This window comes from Microcebus murinus, chromosome 7, assembly GCF_040939455.1.
Source record: "Microcebus murinus isolate Inina chromosome 7, M.murinus_Inina_mat1.0, whole genome shotgun sequence".
Lineage (NCBI taxonomy): Eukaryota > Metazoa > Chordata > Mammalia > Primates > Cheirogaleidae > Microcebus > Microcebus murinus.
In genome coordinates, this window is record NC_134110.1 from 18,812,226 (window position 1) to 18,831,956 (window position 19,731).

Below are 19,731 nucleotides of genomic sequence, written 5' to 3' on the forward strand. Positions count from 1 at the left end.
TTTCTATACTTGTAGCACTTTACTTTGACATATATTTAAGCACTTACCTGCTGCCAAGTGGATTTATACAATCTTTGGATACGATCACTGCCATAGATTTTATACCTTGTTTTCTAAGTGGAGAGCCACACTTCACTTAGCAGTGGACTCAAATATATGGACTACAGCATTGGAGCAGGGAGGAAGGAATCAGCTCCCCTGTGGTCCTAGCATGTGGCTTAGATCGCAGAGACCATGTACTGAGGCTGAGCCCCTTATTCAGAGGCCCACCACTGGCCCTCACTCTGGGGCTGGTGCAGACTGGTGATTTGGTTTCTCACCACAGCAAACTGAGGCAACACATGGCTATGGGATGACAACCAGCCACCTCACAGGGGAAGAGGACACAGTGCTAATCTGGAAGCAGCCCAGACCATCTCTATGTAGTCACATTTTCCCGCAAGATGGAGAAATGACCCTCATCTTAGCTGGCTGACGATAGCAGGCTACACAACAGTTTATACAGAACAGTCCCCTGGAATAGTTCTTAGAAATATCCCCAAATACTGACTCTGGATGGTGGGAAATGATTCTTATTTTTATTCTGCATCTTTCAGTATTTTCCAAATTTTTGACATAAAAACAAGAATTTCTTTGGAAACTAGAAAAAAGGCAAAGGATGAATGTTATCTGGAAAAAAGTATAGCAGTCAGGAGGCCACCACTATGTCACAGCCAGGTGTTAATCCCCGCCACAAAGGTAGCTTAGAGTCATCAAGAGATAGATAAGCTGTGTAATAGCACAAGATGCTTTTAAAAGTTTTATGAAATTTTCTACTTCAAATAAGTAAAAATTCATTAAGTACCAAATACAGGTATACTTAAAACATTTTTCTAATTATCTGAAATTTCATCATATATATGAAAAAATAACTCATTTGCTTTAGAAAATGATATTGTTAAGAACTGAAATCTAATACACTATAAACCCAAACTGTTTTAATGGCTATCAAGAAAGTATATACAAAAAGTCATCTTTTTAAAATGTGAAAACCAAAAATATTTATTTCTAAGATCTGATTTTCCACAAATAGTACCTGACCACTAGCACCTAACAAAAGCACACCAATTAAGGTGGTTAAGTAATTTACTTCTTTAAACTGGTTTATTATAAACAATTTACATCAGAGAAAAACACATAAAATATTTAATTATAAAAATGAAATAATTTTCTAGATTTTTGTGTCCAAATTACACCTGACAGTGGAAGATAGTTTTAAATTATATATTTAAAATATGCAATTAATTATACTTCAGTTATATCTTAATAAAGTTGTTAAAAAAAAAAGGAAAAAAGTAGCCCCAACCACAATGCCGCCTACCGTGCTTTGCTTCACCCGCTGGTGAGGAGAGTTGAACAGGAAGGTGCCGAACAGCGAGATGCGGGTGCTGTCGTACAGCACCGCTAAGTAGGTCTCTGAGAACTCGAAAGCTGCTGGGTACTGTTCTAACAGCTGCCAGGTGGCATCCAAGAATAGCAAAAATAAGGGAGACTGGCAAATACAGACAGACAATGCGATTATCTAATGTTATCCTTCAGCTGTTCACATTTATTTTCAAATTTATTGTTGATATTGAGGAAGAGATTAGTAAGAAGACATCTAAACCTAAAACACTTGGCTCCTAAACTGAGTGAAGGAGACGTGAATAGATTAAACACATCTCATGCCAAACCTAAGAGTATGTTTGACCATGATAAACATCACAGCCCATATTTGCCCAGTAAGTATACCAAATTGAAATGGCAAAGCAAACAGATGAACAGGTTGCCACCATATGAATGGGCAAGAACAAAATATATGTTTAAGCATGTCCTAGAAATAATTCTTTAGAATATAAAACAAACCAAAAAACTCAACCAACTTCTATAATTAACTTTTGGTTGATCCTGTACGCTCAGCATCTAAAACACTTCTCCAAATTTCAGAAAACAGTTTGGTATCTACGTAGGTCACCTGATGTATTCCTGAGGGCAGTAGCTGATGACAGCTACTTTATGTGAAATGGTGCTCTCTGAAACAACCCCCTAGAAACTGAGCTAACCTGCCTATAAAATATTTGCAAGACCTCGTGCAGCCTAACTACAGTCCACCACAGCCACTAACCCCACAGCGGTTACAAAGATGGCCCTCTAAAACTTTCCACCTTAACCCATGCGTCCCATATTAAGAAAATGTGATATTCCAAAATTGATTTTTCGAACTAATGTGCTTGCTATCTGCTTTGTAGCAGTTAATGCAGAATTTCTTTAGGTATTTTTAATTTACGCAAAGTCAATAGATAACTTTAAAAAATTTCATCTATATAGTTACAATAATCTTTATAATAAGTACTTCAATTTTAATTCCAATCCATTAGTTAGCCTTGGACTTGAGGAAGCTAAATTGTACTAAATGCATTATTTTTAAAAAGCCCCCTCTCATCTCTTTACATATGACACATTTTATCTTGTGCATCCTTCAAGACAGACAATAAGGCATGAAGACTTTGTTACCTCTTTCTCCGATCTCTTTAAATGGTTGCATCTGTCTAGGAACTGATATCCTGCCATGACCCACTCCTTCTGAATCAGACTCTGAAACCCGGTAATTGTCCTACAGTAGGGATCCAGCATCACTTGAACAAGAGAGGCTACAAAACAGCTCAAGTCTCTTCCCTCCTCCTCTGTCAATAAAATGGAAAGAAAAGGATTACTATGTAGAAAAATGCTGAAAGAAAAAGGGAAGGAGAGGCAAAGTAGATAATTTAGTGTTCTACATCTAGGCTGCCTTCAAAATAATCTGTATGAGGACATTTTACCAGATTCCGGCAACCCTAAAATATTACAGATTTTTAGGTAAACTTAATTTAGTTTATTGTTTAAATGTAATCTTTCTGCTAACAACTAACTCCACATGGCAATGACTCAGAGGTGAAGGAGGGGGAGGAATGGGATGTCCCCTATCACCTGAAAAGGTGGCAAACATTTCCTTTCTTTTATATTTGTCCTTTTCAATAAGGTAAGAATTACCACAATATCAAAGCCAACCAAAGAAATCAGAAGAAAACTATTGACCAATATCTCTTATAATTATATATGTAAAAATCATTAATAAAAATATGAGTAAACCAAATTATCCCAGGAATGCAAGAATTTATCCCAGGAATAAAAGGTTGATGTAACATTTGACAATCAAAGTAATATACCATATCAATAAAATAAAGAACAAAACCAATGTGATTGTTACATTAGGTACAGAAAAAGCATCTGACACAATTCTACATTCATTCCTGATAAAAAAAATCTCAGTAAATTAGGAATAGAAAGTAACTTCTTTAAACTGATCAAAGGCTTTTTACAAAATACCTACAACTAAGATTATTCTCAATGGTGTAAGACTGGATGCTTTCCCAAGATCAGGTATAAGACAAGGCTGTCTGCTCTTCACACATCTATATAACAATGTACTGGAGGCACTAGCTAGAGCAATTAGTCAAGAAAAACAAAGGCGGGGTGCAGTGGCTCATGACTGCAATCCCAGCACTTTGGGAGGCCAAAGGCAGGAGGATTGCTAGAGACCAGAAGTTCAAGATCAGCCTGGGCAACATAGTGAGACCCTGTCTCTACAAAAATAAAAAAATTAGCCAGGCATGGTGACATATACCTGTAGTCCCAGCTATTAGGGAGGCTGAGGTGGGAGGATCTCTTGAGCCCAGGAGCTCAAGGTTATAGTGAGCTAAGATTACGTCACTATGCTCCAGCCTGGGTGACAGAGTGTGACCTGTCTCTAAAAATATAAAAAGGCATCCATATCAGAAAGAAAAGATAAAAACTATATTTGCAGACAAAATGATGCTGTATGTAAAAAATCCTATGGAATCTACAAAATAAATACTAGAATTAATAAATGAGTTCAGGCCGGACGCAGTGGCTCATGCCTGTACTCCTAGCACTCTGGGAGGCCAAGGAGGGCGGATTGCTTGAGGTCAGGAGTTCGAAACCAGCCTGAGCAAGAGCGAGACCCCGTCTCTACTATAAATAGAAAGAAATTAATTGGCCAACTAATATATATAGAAAAAACTAGCGGGCATGGTGGCACATGCCTGTAGTCCAAGCTACTTGGGAGGCTGAGGCAGTAGGACTGCTTGAGCCCAGGAGTTTGAGGTTGCTGTGAGCTAGGCTGATGCCACGGCACTCACTCTAACCTGGGCAACAAAGCGAGACTCTGTCTCAAAAAAAATAAAATAAAATAAAACAAATGAGTTCAGTGAGGTTACAGGAATGCTATACACAATAACGATCTGAGTACACAATAAACCTGAAAATGAAATTAAGAAAACTGTATTCACGGTAATATAAAAAATAAAATGCTTAAGAGATTTAAAAAAAATAAAAAACTTGTACAATAAAAACTATAAAACATTGTTGATAAAATAGAAGATCTAAATAAATGGAGAGATTCATTCTATGGATTGGCAGATTCAATAAAGAAAGCATTCTTCCAAAATTGATCTATGGTTCCACACATTCCTATCAAAAATCCCAGTAGACTCTTTTTGATGATCCTGAAAGTTAGACAGAAATGCAAAAGATCCAGAATAGCCAAAACAATCTCAAAAACATAGTTACATGTCTCAATTTCAAAAGTCACTACACAGTTATAGTACTCAAGACAGTGTGGTACTGGCATAAGGATAGACACAAAGATCAATGGAATAAAACTGAGAATCCAAAACAAAATCCTTACCATTTATAGTAAACTGATTTTTGACAAAAGTGCTAAGGCAATTCAATAGAGAAAGGATAGCCTTTCAGCAAATGGTACCAGGACAACTTGGAATCCATGTGCAAAAAAGATGAATTTAGATTCTTACCTCACAACACAAGACAAAAATTCATTCAAAATGGATCACAGACCTAAATGTAAGACCTAATGTAAGAGCTAAAAACTCTATAGAATCATGGAAGAAAGTCTTCATAATCTCAAATGAGGCAGTTTAGATATAACACTCAAAGCATGATCCATAAAAGAAAAAAGGGATAAAGTAAGTTTCACCAAAATTAAAAAATTTTAAAAAGACAACAAGAAAATGAAAAGAAAGCCATGGAGTAGGAGAAAATATTGGTAAATCATATAAAGAAATAAAGAACCTATTTCTAGCATATATAAAGAATTCTTATAACTCAATTAAGATGAAATATTTCAGAAATGCAAATGAAAACTACAATGAGCTACCAGCACCTACTAGAATGATCCTAAGGAGAGCGTAGCGCTGGTGAGGATGTGGAGAAATGGAATCCTCATACACTGATGAGGGGAAGGAACATGTTGTACAGCTGCTTTAGAAAACATTTTGGTAGTTTCTTAAAAATTTGGACACAAATATACCATACAATTCAGGAATTCCATTTCTATGTATCTAGTCAACAGAAATAAAAACTTAAGTCCTGCAAAAGATGGCCAGGAATGAACAACAACAATAACAAGAAAAAAGTCAAATGCAGGCTTAGTACTACTTCTGAGGCCTTTTATATTATAAATATACAGAGAAATCAGGATTAGTAGGTCTTTCCAATAAGATGAGAAGCTACTGCTTAAGAGAGAAATTATGTGATTATTGGGCTTTGCATGCATTTGTAAATTAAACACATATTGTGATGGTAAATGAAGGATTACTTTATATGGTACATTACTATTCTCTTTTTTTCCTAAGGGTTTTAAATACTTGTGCCTTGTTAAAGTCAGTTAAGTTTGACAGTTGTTAAAAATAGTTATGCAAGCTTAAGTAGCATCCTGTATTCATAAACTATGCAAGGTGAATATATAGTTGTCCCCAGTCATCCATGATGGACTGGTTCCAGGACCTCCCTTGGATATCAAGATCTACAAAGGCTTGAGTACCTAATATAAAATGGCGTATTTCAAGTCAGGGAATAGGCAAAAAAAAAAAAAAATTAAAAAATTAAAATTAAAAATAAATAAATAAATAGAAAATGGCGTAGTATTTCCATATAATGTAGGCAAATCCTCATGTATACTTTAAATCATCTCTGGATTACTTATAATACCCAATATAATTTAAATGCTATGTTAATAATTGTACTGTATTACTTAGGAAATAATGACAAAAAAAAAAAGTCTGTGTATTTGTTCAGTATACACAAAATTATTTTTTTCCCACATATTTTCAATACTTAGTTGGTTGAATCCATGATGCAGGAAGTCCATTGTATCATAAAAAGATAGTTCATGGTATATTAAACTTTATCTAGAAACTTAGAAATTGCATTAGCTGTAAAGTTATTTAATATAATCATCTTTTGTTTACACTGCAGTTTATTCCTACCAAATATTACACAAAATTCACATTATTGGCTATTCGGTTCAATTTCTTGATATCAAATTCCTCCCTTAGAGTCACAATCTAGCGTGAGCCAGAAGGTATTTAAACCACAATAATTTGTATGAATTAGAAAGACAGCAAGATTGGGAGAGGTGGGGATGGGTAAATTCACATTAACAGGTACAATGCACACTATCTGGGTGATGGACACACTAATAACTTCAACTCAAACTGTACAAAGGCAAATTTTTAATATGTAACCAAAATGTTTGTACTCCCATAATATTCTGAAATTTTCAAAAAAAGAAAGATAGCAAGATTAGAGAGAGAGGATGTCTTGCCAAAATTAATACTAAGCATTCACCAAATAAGGGATATGACCTACTCTTCCCATAAAATAGGAGGAAGGATTTAATAAAGGATAAAAACTGGATTCCTTTCTATTCTTCTATATGGAGTCTTTCCACCTTTATTTTACTTAAATGACATGCCAAATATGTTAGTGTATTTGAGTATTGCAGTAAATAAGAGATAACTAAGATTGGCATAATTTACTTGAATGTGGATAAGCAGTAACGAAGGTTGGCTGGCATGATGGTCAGTGTTTTCAGGAATTACTTTAATTACCTTGTAGGACTACAGAGAGATGTTTGCTTTCTAGCACATACACAAGTTCTGCTGAATGTTTGAGGAATACCCTGAAAAGATAAAAAAAAAAGTACTCTTAAAAATCAAATTTCTACTACAAATACATTTTAAAGGTACTTGAAATCAAGCAAACCCAATCTTTCACTGAACAGATGTTTCTCAACTAATGCTGGAAGGAAGTCCTGATCAACCCAATGTAATCTGAAAGTACTGTAAGTTGAAACAAGACCGATGGAGAGCTGCAGCTCCCTGCCACTGCCCAGCCTTACAAGCGAGTATCAAGTATCACACTGCTTTCTACTGAATGCAAACCACTTTCCCACCATTGTAAAGTCAGAAAATCGTAAGTCAAACCATCCTAAGCTTGGGACCATCTGTACACATTTGTATACTCAATATTCATGAATTTCTATGGTATTTATATGATTCTTCAACAGAATACATTCTTTTTTTTTTTGAGATAGGGTCTCACTCTCTCACACAGGCTGGAGTGCAGTGGCAAGATCACAGCTCACTGCAACCTCAAACTCCTGGGCTGAAGTGATCCTCCTGCCTCAGCCTCCTGAGTAGCTAGGATTACAGGTATGAGCCACTAAACCCAGCTAATTTTTCTACTTTTTATGGAGACAGAGTCTTGCTATGTGGCCCAGGCTGGTCTCGAACTCCTGGCCTCAAGTGATCTTTCTGCTTGAGCCTTCCAAAGTGCTGGGATTACAGGTATGAGCCATCATGCCTGGCCAATTTTATAATTTTTGTATCAGGGAAATTAATTAACCCTTTATCAAAGGGAAGGGGTTGACTTATATAACATTCATGAAATGACAAAATTATAGAGCTTGAGAAGAGGTTAGTGGTGCCAGTGGACAGAATGGGGGTTGGGGGAAGCATGAGGGAGCCTTGTGGTGATAGAACAGTTCTGTATCTTGACTGTATCTTGACATGTGAGTCCATGTATGTGATAAAACTGCACAGCTCCATTTGTGCGCACACACACAAAAGCAGGTATAAATTGGCGAAATCTGAAAAAGAGTTATCAATTGCACCAACACCAGTTTCCTGGTTTTGATACTGTACTCTAGTTATGTGAGATGTAACCACTGAGGGAAGCTGGGAGAAGAATATATGGCTTTCTGTTCTATTTTTATACATCCTGTGAGCCTGTAATTATTTCAAAATAAAAAGTTATATGAAAAAAGGAAAAAACTTATACAAACCTTACATATTCTAACCACCGAGTATTTTCCAATGAAGATAACCATTTCTCTTCAGTTTCTTCAAAAGGCTCTGTAATAAATATGGTAATTATACACAAATACATTTTTAAGTTTAATTTTATATGATCGATATGAGAGTTAAGAGCTACATCACAGTTACCAGTATTTACAAGTTGGCTTTAAGTGTCATGCATTTTTACAATGATAATACAGTGTAAACATCTAATAAGATATGTGATAATTTTGTAACAAAATATCCTCTAGGCCTCCACCTTCTTCTCTCTAGCTCCTTCAGTGAAACCTCAGAGAGTCAAACAATTCTGCCTCCTAAGAGCTAGCGGTTCCTGGCCTTCCCTGTCCAGCCCATGCCTTGACTCTGGCCCTCCCCACCTTCGTGGACAGCTGTCCAGGCCTCAGTCCCTGGCTTCCTGACTGTGAGTCTTGCCTGTTCTGCTTCTCCTCCCTTCCCCTGTAGCCAGTGCTACTTCTGTACACGGCTTGCATGGCTCTGGTGGCTGATCATTGCACTAATAAAAAATACCTTCACTGCCCTGCCTAGAGTGCCCATAATCATTCAAGGCACTGTTTTTCTTCAATACCCTGCCTCCGCCCTGCCCCTGCAAAGCTCTCCTCCAGGCAAGTGCCCACTCATTGCTGGAGACCTGCCGTAAGGCTGCCTCTCCTGACTCCCGGGTGATTTAAAGGATCCCTCAAGGAGGACCCACTTTGTGCCAAAGATGCTTTCATGTTACCCATTCCCCCAAGGCACACTGAAGCCACCTGAAAAGGGTTTGCTCAGATATATTAGCACTCTGAAGCTACAGATACAACACAGCTCTGTCTCATATCCATGTAAAGTCACCTATCTCAAAATATAATTTTGTGTATTAAAGTCTTAAGTTTGTCTCTGAGGCAACACAGTGTTCTACTTAGCAAATGGTTTTATAAAAGTATTCTATACCTTTCATGATTTGAAGGAAATATAACTGGTTCATTTTTTTTCACCTCTAATACAAAAAGTAGTTTAAACTTCATATCCTAAAAAGTTCTGAAATTCTCATACAATAATTCTTACAAATATTTCAATGAAACTCCTTAAATATACCTATTTCTAAATTTGTAAGGAACACTTTTCCTGACATGTCTCATATAATTTTGTATCCCCCTGTTCATTATATATAGAAAGTAAAAATAAAATTACCATTAACACATAGTTGCTTCAGTTTTACAAATGCTGCCTGTATTTCCTGAATATTAGGCAAGGTCTTGTCCAAATCTGATTTGTAAACATCACTTCTCTGTGGATGACTTTTAGTAATTGCATTACAAATCCTAATAAAGACAAAATCCTTTAGTCACTATTCATTCATTTCTTCAACATACATTTATTGAGCACTTACTATAAGCCAAGGTGCTATTCTAACAACTGGGGATAGAGAGATGAACAAGACAGGCAAGGCCTCTGTCCTCATGGATTTTGCATTCCTGGTGGTGGTGGGGTAAATAATGAGAAAATCTTGGGCTATGGTGGATGCCATGATGATGCCATCAAGTGACAGCAGACTACTTCAGCTTGCATAGTCAAAAGACTCCTCTGTGATGATGATACTGATGCTGAAACCCAAATGACTAGGAGCAATGCAAAGATCTAGGGGAGCATGTTCTAGGCAAAGGGCCAGCTGGTGCAAAGGCCTGTGGGGGCAAACAAGCTTGGCTGCTGGAGAAACCTAGAGAAGGCTGGTGGGCCTAGATGACATGCCCGAGGGAAAAAGGAGTGGAGAAGAGGTTGGACAAGGAGAATTGGTCCTATTTATGAAGAATAGAATAGCTAGGGGGGAAAAAAGGAATTGAAATAATTCTTAGCTTAATACATTAAATAATCGAAAGTGCCACTGGTTATAAGGTTTTGTAACTGACTCTCACCAACAGCACTGCAATCTTCCCTTTAATGGCAAAATTCCTAACTGAGCATTTAATCACCATGCATGGTAGTGAAAACAAGGCTTGGGGCATGACACAGCAGACAGATAATTTCTAAAGTAATTAAGGTAAAATTAAAATCCATAGAGAATGTGGACTTCTGTGAACTGTAGTCACCTCCTTTTCAGAGAACTGAAAAGTCATCTGAGGGACACTTGACTGTTAATTGTTTCAGCAAGTGTGGTTTTTTAAGTTACAGTACTGTGGAAAAAACCTAAGATCTGGTGTATCAATAATGGACTGTGATATATAATTTCTGAGGCTTTCTGAGCCTATTTTCTAAGATCTGTTCATTTGTTCCTCATTTATTCAACACGTATTCAATAAATATCATAAGTGCATCCTTGGTGCTAAATATACAATGGTGTGCAAAGCAAACATAATTCCTCACCACATGGAGCTTCTGGTCTAGTAAAAAAGGCAGTAATCAAACTGTAACACATGTATATCATTAAAAACTAAAATAAATGTTAAGAAGAAAAATTCATGAGTTCTAGAAAATAGAGCCATGTAACTGTTCTCGTTGTATTAACAATGACTGGATACTTTCTGGACAGCCCTTGTATACCTGTGAGGCCTGATCTAATTTCAGAGGTGAGGGAAGGCTTATCTTGAGGAAGTGATATTTGAGTAGCGATATACAGAATGAGTGAGTGCCAAGTAGGTGGGGATGGAGGGTGGGAGATGACATGGTGGCCATACCCTTGAGTTTGGTTTTGGACATAATAAGTTTAAAGGGCCTTTGAGACCTCCATGTGGAGGATGTCAAATTAGATTGGAGATATAAACATGCTGGTTACTAAAGTCACAACCCTGGGGGAAGTTCTTTCGGAAGGGAATACCGAGCATGAAGAGGATCTGGCCTTAGACAGACACTGTGTAATATGTGGAGAGACGGAGACAGGTGTGCAGAGACACAGAGTGTCAGCAAGGAGGAGGTGCTCAGCAGCAGTGTGGAGAGGAGCAGAGGCCAAGGGCCTAGACCATGTTAACTGATTGTGCTGCCCGCTTCTGTGAGCACGACTGAGAAGGGTCTTCTACTCTCATGACATGGAGTTTACTGAAGGCTTTAGCAGATGATGCTAAACTTGTCTGTGGAGGCTAATTAAAACCACTATTGTCACATCATAGACCTAACTAAGACACACTGAACTATAATAAAAGTTTGATTTATCCTAAAGTGTCTCATCTAGATATCGCTCTACTTTGAAAGTATGCTAAAGGAAATGTTATAGGAAGATGCCAGCAATGTAAGATCCTCAAGTGTCTTATAAACCAAAGAATTAAATTATAATTAATATAATTTAAATGTTATAATTTTAATATATTCACATTCTTTTCAAAATGGCAATTCTTGCATAGAATTTATGGTGCTGATTAATAAGACTATGTCTTTTGCTAGCTATTTTCAATTAGTAGGGAACTTACTTTACTTATTTATGCTAGGTACAATAGTCTAAAGTGACAATGCCCATTTCTTAATTACCTCTGGTCGATTTTCCTCTGCTGTAGCACATCTTTGATGAGGGCCATTCGCACAAGAGCACTGCCATTAGAGTGGCTCCAGCACCAGAGCTAGGAGAGAGGCAGAATCCTTACATAACTGTGTAGAAACAATGGACATTGGTATTCATGAAATCCAATAGAAATCACTTACTGGCATTCTTCTTCCAACAAAAGAATGGGAAAAGATCTTTAGATCTTGGTCTGCTAAAGAACTTGGCACAACAAAGTACTCTGGAAGGCTTCAGGGAAAAAAACAGATGGTACATATGAGTCCTGTGCTAAAGGCTCCTCAGACCCATAGATAATTAAACTCATTTATTCCCACTTTATGTGCACCCCACTCAGTGGCCACACGTGAGCATCATAGGGGCACTGACCATCCTAGACATCTCAGTCTAAACCATTTGTGATGTGGTCAATTATCACAAAATTTAAATTTACAGCATGAGAAAAATCCAAAGAAGATATCTGAAGTATTTTCCAGAATAATCATTCTAATCAAACATACATGCAATTGCTAAAAAGCATATCCACCTTTGTTCTCTTGACAGACTGTGGGTAAGGATGCAAACAAAACAAAACAAAGCCTCACACATTTTCCAAGACACTTTAGCTCTCTTCTTATCTTCCTCTTCTTCCCTTCCCCATCCCTAAAAGGTACAGTCTCTAGGACACTGACCAGACAATTACTAGCGAGTAAGCTCAATGTACCTTAAGACATCCTCCTACTCTCACATCTTTCTTCCCTGTGGCCCGGCAGGCTTTGTCATGTGCTTCCAATTCACATACCAGAGCGTACTGACCATGAAAGGTAAGTAAGTTCAGGGGAAGCAGAAGACACAAGCTAAGTGCTCCAAAGCACCTTTCCCAGAACTGTACTCCTAGAAGTTCCTAGTGCTAGATCAACCAGTAATAAAAGGGTGGTGCTTTTTTTTTTCCTTAAAAAACTGCTTATTTGTAGGAACAAATGAGGATTTCCATGATCTTAAAACAAAGCACTTCAAAAAATTCACAAATAATAAATGACATTAAACAAATTTGAAAAATAAATTCCTAGTCACTTTTGGAAGATTCTAGGGAACTCGTTCACTATTCAGAAAACTGTTAAGTAAAGGAGAAAAAGTAAATATTTATACTGCTTTTCTTGTATGAACTGTGTTAGATGATATTAAAAAGTTGGTGAGAGAAAAGTTTGACAGAAAACAAAAAGATGACAGAATTAGAAGATGAACAATCTTCCATGGACAATGATCCTCGCTCCCAATGAAAAACTATTTTTGGCATCTGACACTATGATATAAAAGAGGGACTTTGCACTGGATGGATCAGGCTGACAGCCCCTGAGCCCACTGGGCAGGCAGCATCAGGATGAGAGAGACAAAGTGAGCCAGCAGGAGGCACAAAGCACTGCCCAGTGAAACATTCTTGTTTGAAACATAAGTTTCAAACATTCTTGCGGACATCACCGACCCTGAGTCCAATTAAGCCTCTAGAGCTAACTAAAATTTAAGAAATATGGGAGACAGAGGAACATGTTAAAGGACAGGGGGATAAAACCTGCAATATCTAGAATGTGGAAAATTCTACAGAACAAAGGACCTGGTTTTGTCAACAAATATATAGTAAGTAAAAAGAGCTGGGGGGAGATCGTTGTAGATTAAAGGCCTAAGAGACACATTAAGCAAATTCAACGTGAAGACTTTGTTTGGATACTGATCTGAACAAACTAATTGTAAAAGATGGTAACAATACAAAATGCACATAAACACTAACAAGATTATTGATGACAGTAAGGAATTATTATCAACTTCTTTCAATGGATATTAGTACTTTGATTATGTTAAAAAGCCTTGATCTTTAAAATATTCATTAAAACATTATTTAAATATTACATTAACCAAAACTTAAAGTTAACGACGACAGCAGTTTGATTATTCTTCATAGGGAAGTCATTTCCAGCTATATATAACATCACTAAAATTGGACTTACCAAGTGGATATCATGTAACCCTCGTTGATAGAACAGACTCTCCACCCGGAAGCACCTGTCCTCTTGATTTCTCTGTCCCAATCTGAGTAAGTTTCAAACAGTGGAGTTTTGGCGCTGCCACCACCAGCTCCACTATCTCCTGCTCCTCTATCTCCTGAGGATATTCCATTAACTTTGGCTGTAGGAGAAAGCAATATTATTGATTTTGCTAGTCACATTTCACCCAGCACTACCTCTCCTCTCTCGGTGCCTCCCGTCACACACACACTCTGACGTGGCATTTCCTCCCCACTTCATCTTTTCAAGTCTCTCCAAGCACTGTCTTGCCCTCTCCATCTACAAATAACTCACTTAGTCTTGTCCTTAACCAGTTCTTTCCCAGCTCCTTAAATAGCTCCGATTTTTCTGTCCTACTGGCTCTCTCTCCTCTGCCTTCAAACATAAACAGGGCAGTCTTTCTAATTTCAGAACGACTTTCATTTGATCTTGTTGGACGACTCTGGCTACTGTGCTACACATTTTTCTTCCTTCCTATTATTGAATATCTCCCCAGATAATGAAGAATGCCTGCTGCCTATGATTCCTCTCCATTTATTTTCTCCTTAATTTTCTTTTTTTTTTCAGACAGAGTCTCACTTTGTTGCTCAGGCTAGAGTGAGTGCCGTGGCGTCAGCCTAGCTCACAGCAACCTCAAACTCCTGGCTCAAGCAATCCTCCTGCCTCAGCCTCCCAAGTAGCTGGGACTACAGGCATGCGCCACCATGCCCGGCTAATTTTTTGTATATATATTAGTTGGCCAATTAATTTCTTTCTATTTATAGTAGAGACGGGGTCTCGCTCTTGCTCAGGCTGGTTTCGAACTCCTGACCTCAAGCAATCCGCCCGCCTCGGCCTCCCAGAGAGCTAGGATTACAGGCGTGAGCCACTGCGCCCGGCCTCTCCTTAATTTTCAAATGCCTTCCGTCCCCACCATTCTAACAGAGACAATTCCTGACCCTCTCTCAGCTCCCTGCTGCAAATTGTGGGATAAATCCAAGTCATTACTTATTTTCTTCATACATTTTTCCTGGAAAAATGAATGCACCCAACAATCATCTCTGTTCTCAAACCCTCCAAATCTTTCATTTTCCTATCATCAACTTTCCATCTACCTGCTTCCTGCATCTACTCAATTTTCCTTTGAAAAGCTCACAAGGTTCCTTGTGCTTTGCTAAAGAGCTAGTCCCACAGAGAGTTCAGCAGGGCAAGCCTAGACTTGAATTTCCTTTAAGGAGCCTTCTCTTGAGAGAAGCTGCTATCTTCTGGGAGCATGCCCACAGCCTCTGGAGTGCCTGCACAGTGACTAGAAGCTGTTCCAACAGCCAGCCAGATCTACTCTGGCAATCTGGAGTGACAGATGGCACAACCTATCCTGGTCCAATGTCTTCCTGCTGCAGGCTGCAAATGTGGCAAGTCTCCCAGTTCTGCTGTGCTTGAGCCAGGCAGAGCTGACCAGGAGACACACTTCCCTGAAGGATGCTTTCACGGTGCTAGTCCTATGACCCAAGCTTTCAATCATGCCCATTTTCCAAATGAATCAAGCAAACCTAAACGGTTTCTCTTGGCCTTAGCGATCCCTCACATCACTTACCTGATTTTTATTTCCCATTATTCTCGATTCCCATTCTCCCCTGTAGCCATGCAAAACCCTTCATTGTCTCATGAACATGCCGTGCCCATTCCTACTGATTACTTATTAAATCCTGACACAAAACAGGTTATTTTCTGAGAATCCACCATGTGCTAAGGCCTCATAGTGGAAAGATGAGTAAGATTTTATCTCTATCTTGAAAGTGCTAACAGGACAGCAGGGAGTAAGTACAATAAAGACTGTGTACTGAATGAGCGCAACGAAGGGGTGGCCCCTAACTCTCAGTGGGGAGGAAGGCTGGAGCAGGAAAGGCTTCATGACTTGACCACATCTGAACAGAGTCCTAAGGAATGAGTCAAAAGCTGCCAGGTGGCTGGTGAGGAGCTAGGCATGCTAGGCAGAAAAGAACATAGAAAACATCGTATAACTGTATAACATCATGTAATTACAGCTAGATCATTAGGGATTCAAGAGGGGGTTGAAGAGAGGCTGGAAATTAGATGGGGCCTAGACTCTAGATCTATGCTGCTCAAAAGAGTAACCACTAGACACACACGTCCATTTAAATTTAACCTGAAATGAAATAAAATAAAAAATGTGGTCCCTCAGTTACACTGGCCACATTTCAAGTGCTTAATAGCCACAAATGGCAAGTGGCTTCCCTACTGCATGGCACAGATGAAAGAACATTTCCATCACTAAGCAGTGCTACTCTAGATTATGAAAGGTCTTATGTACCATGTTAGGAATTTTGAATCCTTCAAGTGGCATCAGAATTAGCCAGCAAATCTGATGAGAGCTCATTAAAAATTAAGATGCCAATTCTAAGCCCATATCCTGGGGTCCATTCCATCCCAGTGCTTTCTCTGGGATAACAACTAGACAGTGTGCAGGGGTGGGGGACACCTTGGGAGCTGTGATCTTTCAAGAATGCAAAACCTGCATAGAATCTTCAGGCAATTCCCAATCTAAACAGTGTTCAGAGCACCAAACACAGAAAGCTATTCAGTATTAGAAATCAAAGTAATTCATTATATGACTAAATTAAAGGGGAAAAGGCCTATATGACCAACTCGGTAAATGCAGCAAAACATTTGATAGAGTTTGACATCTGTTATATGATTTAAAAAAAACAACTAGCAAATGTGAAATAAAAGGGAATTTCCTTAACTTGATAAAGGATATTTATCAAAAACACAAAACAAACAGTACACTCATTAAAAGCAGGAACAGAAATGATGTCTGCTAATTTTATTAAATATTGAACCACAGGTACTAGCCACACAATAAGACAACCACCACCAAAAGAGAAGTGTAAAGAAGACATATACAAAATTTTAAGAGGTATGTAAATAGTCTGGTAGCATATCCCAGCTGATAGTCTAGAACTGAATACTTTTTGGGTTTTGAGTTGCAGGCTTTAATAAGCTAGGCTAACAAAATGCTACTGTTTATTAGATTGTTTCTCTGGCCAAATTTAGTCTCAAGATCTAACTTAGATAAATTTTCTGAACGTAAAGTGAGAGTATCTATAGGATCCTGTATTGTTTGCTACTTTATAGGTTTTTCTTGCTCAAATCCTATACATTTCTCAACAACTGGGACTAGGTCTTTCATATGTTCTGTATCTTTTTCAATGAGAGCTGAATGTGTAACATATACTAAATCTAGCTTTATAGTGTAGAAATTCTAATGCTTTCCCAAAAGTCCCAAGGGCCTGATACCAGTAGCTTGCTCTGTAAGTGGATCTCTATGAGGGGTTGCAGCACCAGACTGACAAAGTGGGTCACCTTAGGGAGACCTGCCTCCCTTGACAGCCACCTTACTGAGGTTTTATGGTATAGCTCCTCAGTCGACTAAAGTGAAACCAGATACTAAATGCTCTCAACTGTGGCTATCTTCCATGATAAAGTTCAGAAGTCTAATCCTAGACTGTTGAAGTTATTTTAGAGTTTCCATTTAGATGGCTCCACTGATATTTAGAATGGCCTCAAGCAACAGGAAAGATAATAAAAGTAGTCAATATATAAAAAGAAAGCCTATGACTTTGATGATACTGTAGAAATTAGAAGTCATAAAGAAAAAAGAAGTTAAAAAGAGAACTGTGACCATTAATAAGTTCAAAAGAGGAGAGCCAACAAAGTGGTTCTTAACTGGGAGATTCTGACTTTGTGGGCCTGTGGTGGAGACAACATGGCTGGATTTCTAAAGGCTTCTAACATGATACTGACGTTCAGAGACAATAGGATCGATCAAAGTCATTTATAGCTACACTGAAAATCTTGAAAGAATTGACAAGCAACAAACTTTAAAAATTCCTACACTGTTTCGAATGGATTGTGTACCCTATGTTTTTCAAATAAGCATTTATCACTGCATTTGGAAGCATTATCCCTGTCATGAGGTAGAGCTGCTGACACTGAGGCTGCAGGTAACTCCATGAAGTTTTCAATGTTTTAGTCCAGAAGCATAATCTGACATCTTATCAATTTTATAACAAAGATGAGTCTGTACTTTTTTGAATTATTTGCCCAATAATCTGACTGATGAAAACAGAGCCCTAGTGGTTTCTTTCAAGTTAAAACAGAAAAAACAGAATCATTGTTCTTGTTTGAGCTAGTGCCTCTTGTGGTGTTTGTGTATAGCCTGGGGTGCTACACATCTTGCTGTAATTCGGAATCCTCACAGAAGTATTTGGATGACAGCAGAACTTTTCAGATATGGCTTTTACTCAAGTGATGCTGGATATGAATGAAAACCTGAGAATGCCTAAGGCCTGCTAAAATATTTTTTTCTTAGATAATTGCAGGGGAGCTCCTCCAACTTTAGATCTTAGTTGTGGAAACAGCTTTGTCACCTACCTGCCTGCAAAAAGGACTTCTTTAATCCAGCCAATGAATCAAGGTGTCATCCAGAAGTTCAAGAGTGGATTATTGGGCATCTTTCACTCACAAATTAATGAATTCTGACTGCAGTGTATGGAAATTTCAGGCTTCTTTTGATCTTAAGGATGCAGTTTATGCTTCTGTAACAGCATGGAAGGATATTAAAGGAAGTCACCCTACAAGGAATCTTAACAAAACTATGGCCAGCGTTATCTTTATGAAGTACTTGTCAAAGGAGGAGTCTGAAAGATGTACTATAAAAAAGTATTCCTGAATATTTTAAGTATTAATCATCAAATTTTATCAACAAGTTATATGAGAATAGAGGAAGTAAATGGTATAAATAAAAAAAATCTAGTAGTGGAAGACCTATGGTTTATAAACTATTAAAAATATTATAAACCAGAGATGCCACCAAAGAATGAATAAAAATATGAAAAGTAACTTAAGCAGGCAATAGGTTATCAATTTTATAGGAAGTTTACTGTGCCCGAGTCATTATATTAATACTGAACTTATGGATCTGCACACTGGATGAATAATTTCTATCAGAAAAAATGTAGCATGAATAACTGGTTTGTGTCATAAACAAATTTAGCAGGAACTGAAGACATCCTGCTCCAACTTTTATACCTTTTGAAATATTCATTTCAGTGACTCTCTAGCAATTCTAGGTGAGGATGTTATTGAAGATAACCTAGTGCTTACTATTGTGTAGCCTGATGATGATCCAAAGGGGTATTTTCCTGACTAATAATACAGGATCTATAGTACTTTATTTAAAAAAAAAAAAAAACATATAATACTTTATTTTTAGACAGTAAGTAAATTTACTTTATATTAAGAAATAAAATTTTAAAATAACTGTATTCCTCAAGCTTAAGTTGTAATTATGTACATTTGGATAAGAAAAATTAAGTTACAAATACTCAGGCTAGGCACAGTGGCTCATGCCTGTAATCCTAGCACTCTGAAAGGCTGAGGTGGAAGGATTGCTTGAGCTTAGGAGTTTGAGACCAGCCTGAGCAAGAGCCAGACCCCGCCTCTACTAAAAATAGAGAAATTAGCCAGGTGCGGTGGTGTGCACCTACTATAGTCCCAGCTACTCAGGAGGCTGAGGCAGGGGGATCACTTGAACCCAGGAGTTTGAGGTTGCAGTGAGCTACAATGACACCACTGCACTTTATGTGGGGTGACAGAGTGAGACTCTGCCTCAAAAAAAAAAAAAAAAGAAAAACAAAAATTAAGTTACAAATATTTGTTATCCAATTTCTATAAGCATAGTACTTTAAGAGCTATTCTGCAAGGCAGTATTTTCATACATCATCTTTATAGTGCTGATAGATACTTTTTCAAGTAATGAAAGTGTATTTATACTACATACATCTGAAAATATTGTGTACTGATACTACATTTTAATGTATATATAATATAGTAATACTGTAATGTACAGGTTATTTAAATTACTACCATATGTTTTCAGCAACAAAATATAAAAATCCAGGATGATTAATAA

The 19,731-nt window shown here is 37.7% G+C and overlaps 1 protein-coding gene across 3 annotated transcripts in view; it reads right to left on the reverse strand.

Annotated features, from left to right (window-relative positions):
- MTMR10 (myotubularin related protein 10) overlaps positions 1-19,731 on the reverse strand; it is a 45,947-nt gene that overhangs the window by 4,308 nt on the left and 21,908 nt on the right. For all 3 annotated transcript variants that reach the window (XM_076004826.1, XM_012764620.2, XM_076004827.1), the window contains 8 exons: positions 13,701-13,878; positions 11,862-11,949; positions 11,691-11,779; positions 9,426-9,556; positions 8,225-8,294; positions 6,990-7,060; positions 2,533-2,702; positions 1,361-1,531 (listed from right to left, as the gene is read on the reverse strand). In XM_076004826.1, coding sequence (XP_075860941.1) covers positions 1,361-1,531; positions 2,533-2,702; positions 6,990-7,060; positions 8,225-8,294; positions 9,426-9,556; positions 11,691-11,779; positions 11,862-11,949; positions 13,701-13,878 — 968 coding nt within the window. The remainder of the gene's footprint in view (positions 1-1,360; positions 1,532-2,532; positions 2,703-6,989; positions 7,061-8,224; positions 8,295-9,425; positions 9,557-11,690; positions 11,780-11,861; positions 11,950-13,700; positions 13,879-19,731) is intronic.